Below are 7,306 nucleotides of genomic sequence, written 5' to 3'. Positions count from 1 at the left end.
CCCAACCCCATTTTCGATTCAAAAGTAATTGATAATTGAGGTAAAGCTGAATCAGCTCAAAAGCAAGCTATAACATGTTCGATTATTTATTTGATTAATCATTTGGTGAAGGCTGCGAGTCCAGTGAGGTCCCTGCCAGCAACAAGTGTGTTGATCTCGTAGGTGCCTTCGTAAGTGTAGACAGCTTCCATATCTGCCATGGCTCTCATCACATAGTTCTCATGCAAAAGTCCATTGCCTCCGCAGATCTCCCTTCCCAGCCTGCACACTTCTCTTCCCCTTTCAGTCACCCAAGCCTTAGCTCCTGCGATCTGGCCCAGCTCGACCTTGCCCTCGTCAGCAAGATTGGAGATGCGGATGCACATCAGAAGATGCCCTGCACGTTGGACATAATGCGGACCAACTTCTCTTGGATCAGCTGGAATCCTAAATCATCTTTAAAGTACCTGAGATAGAACGGCCGAATTGCTTACGCTGGGTTGTGAACCTGATGACATTATCGTATACTCCCATAGCAATACCAGCTGCGATCCAGCAGACAAACACACGAGAGTGCTTAAGGACGAGGTTTGTGCCTTTTTGGAAATCGATGGCATGGGGAAGCTTTTGGGACTCTCCAACGACCACGTCTTTCAAGGTGATATGGCAGTTTTGCACAATTCTTAATGCCAGCTTGTTTTTAATCACATCAGCGCTCCATCCTTTAAGGCCCTGTGTCTACAGGACAAAAGCTTAGACATTCTTGTTCTCTGTGTTTTTTCCCCAAACAACCAAGAGGTCTTTATTACCGTTTCCGATCCATCTCTTGATCCATTGATCTTATATCCCTCGTTAACCTTGGCAAAGGTGGTGCCTACATTGGCTGCATCAGAGCCAATTTTATCCTCTGTCAATCCCCATCCTCCGATCAACTAGAAGTTGATGATCTTTGGTAGGTATTTTTTCTTCTGCTCCTCGCTTCCCAAGAGCTAGATCGTATATCCCAGCAAGCACAGCTGAACGATTGTCAAAGTGGCAACTCCAGCTTCTCCGCGCGCCAGTTCTGCAGTGATCAAGCCCTGAAGCAAAATCCTAGAGCCGGTTCCATATGGCTTCTTGAAGAAGTGCTTGGCGATTCCCAGTTTATGCAGCTTGGGGATCAAATAATCGGGGAATTCGGCTTTTTCCACATACGGAATGATTGATTCCTTAACTTCTGTCTCTACGAAGTGGCGCACCTGTTTTCTGATTTACTTTGTATCGGTAAGAGTACATTTTCCTAAGGAGTGAGGAAGCTGCTAAGGTGGAGGAAATCGAAACTGGATTAGACGATTTTTGGTTCCTTTTTGATCTGGTCAGCCAAAAGTGCAATTCTGTTCGCCATATAAATTACTATTATACTCTTACGTCATATCCATGATATGATAAATGCAGTCTAATAGCTGATTTTGCAAATTTAATAATCCCCCTTTAATTTCTCTCACGTATATACCTTATATCCCATAATATTTATAACATCTTTTTGGATTTATGTAAGGAAAGATTCCAAGAAGAAAAAATAATTTTCTTTTTTTTTTGCAAAATCGTGTCCTTTCGATGAGGTAGTATGATGTGCTAGAATTACTATAATTCATATAGTTTAATTTAACATTTTTAATCTTTTTCTTTAGAATACGCGATGATAACCCCCAAGAGTCTAAACCCTTCTCCAATGCATCCCAAGATTCAACGAAGCAACAAACTGACCGCCATAAGATACACCTTGAATCGCTGTCGGTTGAAAATTAGAACTATAATCAAGCACACACCCACAACCCCATGATGAACATCGAAAATCTAAGGTTTTTGCTACAGAATCAACTTGAAGATGAAAACGCACACCCTTTCAAATTGCCCCAAATAGGCAAGAAACACTTTGAAGTCACCGAGGAACTAGGAGATGGCAGTGATAAAGGTAACAGCGATAACCTCATCGCAGAAGAACTCAGACGATTCCAAGCCAATCCCTATCTTAAGAAGTATGTTGGTTTGGCAAGCAAATAGAAGCTGAAAAGAGATAATAGCTGCAGTTTCCTTAATATAGTTTCTGTTAAACCTGTTTTTAGAAGTTCCACTCGCATGGCCACACTCAAATAGACAAACATGACTCTCAACCAGGAAAGAAATGATAAACTGGCTCTTTAAAAGAAAGATGAGAAATGGGCAGAACAAAATAGAGATAGCTAGAGAATCAAAACGATCAGCTATCCACATAGTAGCCATCACAACAGCTAGACTTCAGCTTCCAAAAGATCAATCAACATCTCCATCAAGGAAAAGATAGAAAAACCTAAGAAAAGGCTTTCCCTTTTGCCCAAATAGCCTCTACATTCATCCAGTCAAGAAAAAAAGAAATCCATGCCTTCTCTACGACTAGAAAAGCCCAAACAGTCACCAAGCTATTCTGAATGGTGCCTATTTTTCGGATTGATCGATGGACTTACAACCGAAAAAGAGGGAGGCCAATACTACAAAGCTTTTGTAGGTAAGGGAAACAACAGTATTTTGGTCAAGAATATTATAAAAAGTCGATCCTGGTGGACCATTTGCCAAGATTAATCGGATGCTCACCTATACTGGACTCAATCAAGAAGCAGCAAATACCTCTAAGCTCTAAAATAAGGAAAAAAGTTAAATAAAATGAGCTGGTAGAGTCAACCGATGATGAGAATGGAGTTATATGGAAATTGCGAAAGCTCTCTTAACGAAAAGACTAGAGATTATACTGGAGTTGGCTTTCAGAAGGTTCTGTCTAGAACCTAACGCTAAATTCTCAGCAAGTCCTCTCAAAACCTCTTGCTTCCTTCACCTTGCGATGTGATGGCTTAGATTCAAACAACTCAAGACTCACAATCATCTTGAATTCAACTGGAACCTTAGCAATAAAAAGGCACTGTATTACAATTTGAAATCTTACTACATTGCAGTGGAGAAAAATCCATTTGAGTATATTCCCTAGACTTATCACATTCAAAAATAAGGAGATGCAGAATGGGCAAACTTTTTAAAGGTCTTTGAAAAGAAGACCCTTTGGATTGTCAAGCCAGGTGAAAACTCAAACAGAGGTTGCGGAATCGATGTGGTTGAGACACTCTAGTAGATCAAAGATATCATCAAGAATAAGAGCATTAGGCCTAATGGAAATAGCGTTCACATATCGTCCAACGCTACCTGATGCCCTTCCTTTACAATAAGCGAAATTCGATATAAGATGCTACATGTTAGTAACATCCGTCAGAGGCAATCTACGATGCTATTGGTACGAATAAGGATACATCCGCACAGCTTCCAAATAGTTCACAACGAAAAATCTTAAAAACAGAATGATTCATCTCACCAACGACGCAGTCCAGAAGCACTCAGAGCAATACGGAAAATATGAGTCAGGAAATAAGCTCAGCTTCAACGATTTCAGCAAGTATGTCAAAAACACTAATCCTGAATTTGACTTTTACCAGCAAGTCTACCCACGCATGATGGTACAAGCTATGTTATATAGTAACTCGCAGCAGATGCCATAAGATCCACACATCTTGTGATCGATGCTAAAAATAGGGAGTTTTCTTTCTAAATTTTCGGATTGGACTTTATGATTGATGAGAAATTCCAAACATGGCTGATAGAAGTCAATACCAATCCTTGCCTTGAGCTCTCCTGTCCTCTTTTGGCTAGGATTATACCAGCTATGGTTAAAATGCCTTAAGGATAGCTGTTGATCCCGTCTTCCCTCCTCCCAAAGAAATCGGAAGGATGCGGGCAGCTAACTAAGACTTTTTGAAACCAATAGATTTTCTCTTATCTTTTCGAGTCGGGAGGAATCAGATCTGAAAGAGTGCTCAAGAACCAAAGATTGGATAATATCATTGAAAGCGAAGATGAAGATGAGTCACTTCATGATGACGAAGAGTGATTTTTAAAATTTCATGAATTTTTAGACGACTCTACAAAAAAAGTGAAAAAATATATAATTCGGGCAACGATGTAGCTACCATAGTCGAACTTATGAAGATTTTATCTTTTAATATAAGCTTCCGTAATAACGCCTGTATTTATTATTTCTTAGCTTGACAATAATCCACGATTTTTAAATATATTGTTTTTCTATTTCGAAAATGGGCCTGAAAGACTTCATGCAAAAAACAGTCCTTAGGATGGACCTTCTGAGCACTACTCCAAGTTTGCGGGTGCGTGGCGAGCCTAACTTCTAAACCTTTTGCGGTGGAATATTTTCTTTTCTCATCATGTGCGGGTTCGGCTATGTCCTTTACCTTCAGTTCGTCTAGATGTTTAACAACCTTCAAATCACCTACTCCCAAGGACTCTAAGACGATATCACCAGCGATTCTTCGATTACCTCTATCCAAATGGCAGTCTCTATTGATGGCGTGGATCTCTCAGCGAATACAAAAAAGTTCATGTTCTTTTTAAATCACATTTCCATATCCCCTGTTAACGGAACGCCGACATTAGTAACAACTCCGATCATTTTGACCCCTTGCGTCTTAAATGATTGGCAAAATGTTGGAGATAACTTCAAAGATCAATTCAACGCTTTCGGCTTCAATAAGATGCTCTGCATACAAAGCGGATCAACATACGAACTTTCAGGGTATATTGGCTCTCCAAACTATAACTACTTGACTTTTTAAATCGTGCAGTGCAATATCACAGTGGATCCATCATGTGATACGTCTCACAATATAGCTACCTACATGGCCAATTATCTCTCTAATAATGACTATTTCAATGTTAGATTCTTTTTAGTAGATACAATCATCACGCCTGATAACGATGAGCCTATCTCCTACATTATCGAAAAAAACATTTTCATGGCCTTTACTGATACGATTGGCACAGTCGGCTACATCAACATGGCTGAGTTCACAATCGAAACTGACAGTAATCCTCTACCTGTTGTCAACTACGCAGAAACAACTGGAAGCTTTATCTAAGGCTTCCAAACCAACTCAGTTTCGATATCCTCGACCAAGTATGTTTCAGTTAATATCTTTAAATCCACGAAAAGCATGACAATCACAAGGACCATTGGAAAGTTTGATGTGGTTTTGTCATACGTTGGTGGTCTCTTTGGTTTGATCTTCACGGGAATAGCCTTTTTCGTGGGTTCTTACTCAGAAATGAAGTATTAAATCTACGTTGCAGAAGCAACACTGAAAGTTGATTAAAGTGGCCAACGCATCGGAGAGTCAGATTTCGGCTTCATGACTTACCTAGCCTACAGCATCTACGACTGGTTTGATTGCTTTGGTCTTGCTCCAAAGTGTCTGAAAAGGCTAAGAACGATACACTAAGTGCGAGATGAAGCTTGTGAGCAACTTGACCCAGTGATGATTCTCAAACGCATCAAATATCTTGAAGACGTCTCCAAAGTTTTGCTCAGCGAGCATAGAGAGCTTTCCCTCTATCTGGCATAACCCATGACCTTATAACAAGCTAGGAGAATGCGCCAAACTTTGGGATATTATGATAAGGCTCTTTCTTAGGTAGGCAAAGAGGCGCCATAAAACAGCGTGCGTGATGAGAAATATTGCGATCCAATAAGCATAAATGCTGTCTCTAATGTAGATAACATCCAATAGCCCAAGAAGGAAATGACTGAGGAAGAAGAGGAAGAAATGCTGCAGGGCTTGATGATTTAGGCGGTTTCACAGCTGGAGAAAGATAACAGCGATATCGGAAAGAAGATAAGATAGAGAATGAGCAAACGAGCCCGATAATATTTCAGAGAAATGAGAAATCAAAGAGAGCTTGTGACTATTTAATATGATGGGGATATTGTTTCGCCATTTTCACCGAATATGTAAGGCCCTAACGATAGTGGAACCAATCTAAAAAAGAATAGCCATCGACCCATGATCCGCATCGAAAGAAAATGATATCCCTAAACTTATTAATGATAATTTTTATCAAGATCATTTTAGAGCTCCATAGAATGCAATATCTTCTTCGTCCAACTCGGATGCACTCTTATACATTTTCTTGTAAGAAAGACTCTCTTTGTTTTTGGCAACTCCGATTTCTCTCTTTCCAACATCGAAAAACGTATAATATCGATTGAAAAATCCATCTCCTAAGAAGAGGCTGAACTGTTTTGACACTGATTCTATGTAAAGCTCACACAAGTCTCCATCATCGCTCTTGATGCATCTCTGGACGTATGCGTCTTTATCAACTGGGTAGATATCTCCTTGGATTGCGATGTTTAGAACAGGAAGGGCATCAAAATCTCTTACTCTGCATCGTAGAAGAGCGAACTGAGGCGTTTGCTATTCAGCATCAAACTTGCAAAGATTTGAACCAACGTTGAATGCTTTCAAGACTTGTTTTTCATATGTGATGGGAATAGAAATGCAAGTGTTGCCAGTATCGAAAATAGCAGATGGTAATGGGTAAGATTATTTTTCGCCTTCAAATGAAATAGCAACTGCCATAATTGTGTACGATGATCCGTAGAGGATCTTATATTTGTTTAGCGATCCTTCAAAAGTTCATTGTCAGGAGAGCCTAAGGAAATCATGGATCTGCCATGCTCCTGGAAGTTTAAGTTTACACCGAAAGCGTATTAATCGATGATTTTATTGTCGATGAGAGTTTGAAGAAAGCTTGCATTCCTGTTTCTAGCCATCAAAGGAAAGGAAAGGCCAACCAAGCCCTCAGCATTTTCAAATGTCTTAGGAGCTGTATAAGCGACAAGAATAGATTCATTAAAGGTATGGGATCCAAACTTGACTTCCAAGGTAGCCTTATAAGTTTCGAGGAATCCATCCAAATAGCCAATACTTATCTCTTCACTGTTCTTGAGACACTCAGGACAACTGTATTTGACGGCGGGGTTTCCAGGCGAGGATTCCCCTTTGATGAAAATATCACTGGAGCCGGTGTCGACATTCAGCTTGTATGGCAATCCAGCGATGGTGAAATCAAGAGTGAAATAGTATCCCATTTCGTTGAGGTGATAGTTTTCATTTGAAGTGGCATCATGGGTAAGATGGCTATTTGTTTGATGTCCGAAGACTCTCATGTTATGATGAATAACCAACTTCTTATGACTAGCTGTCAAAGAGTGTCTCTGGATTGTGCTGTGGGTGGGATGCTCAACATGCAAGGTCATAGGGGCCATGTTGGTGAATGGGACCAAGGCGAGAATGCAAAGCAGCACCGTAACGGTGAGGATTTTCATTGGTATAATATTTTGAAAAGAATGCATATATTACTGATATGTGTCGCATCTATATTAATCGAATATCAAAAGCTCATCTTCTACGTT

At 40.1% G+C, this 7,306-nt stretch overlaps 1 protein-coding gene across 1 annotated transcript; it reads right to left on the bottom strand.

Annotated features, from left to right (window-relative positions):
- Positions 1–98: 98 nt before the first annotated feature.
- On the bottom strand, positions 99–6,982 carry LOC116245310 (acyl-coenzyme A oxidase 4, peroxisomal). The gene is made up of 3 exons (XM_031616944.1): positions 6,686–6,982; positions 447–717; positions 99–376 (listed from the first exon to the last, which is right to left on the bottom strand). The coding sequence occupies exons 1-3, from the start codon at positions 6,980–6,982 to the stop codon at positions 99–101; spliced, it is 846 nt and encodes a 281-aa protein (XP_031472804.1).
- Between the last annotated feature and the right edge of the window lie 324 nt (positions 6,983–7,306).

Source organism: Nymphaea colorata, unplaced genomic scaffold (assembly GCF_008831285.2).
Source record: "Nymphaea colorata isolate Beijing-Zhang1983 unplaced genomic scaffold, ASM883128v2 scaffold0633, whole genome shotgun sequence".
Taxonomy (NCBI): domain Eukaryota; kingdom Viridiplantae; phylum Streptophyta; class Magnoliopsida; order Nymphaeales; family Nymphaeaceae; genus Nymphaea; species Nymphaea colorata.
Note: the sequence above shows the minus strand (reverse complement) of the source record. Positions and strands in the feature narration are given on the sequence as shown.

Coding starts and splice junctions, on each gene's coding strand:
- LOC116245310 (XM_031616944.1), bottom strand. CDS start 6,982: ATGGGATACTATTTCACTCTTGATTTCACCATCGCTGGATTGCCATAC. Junction 718..6,685: donor TTGAAAATGCTGAGGGCTTG/GTTGGCCTTTCC, acceptor TTTGTCCTGTAG/ACACAGGGCCTTAAAGGATG. Junction 377..446: donor ATTCGGCCGTTCTATCTCAG/GTACTTTAAAGA, acceptor TCCAACGTGCAG/GGCATCTTCTGATGTGCATC.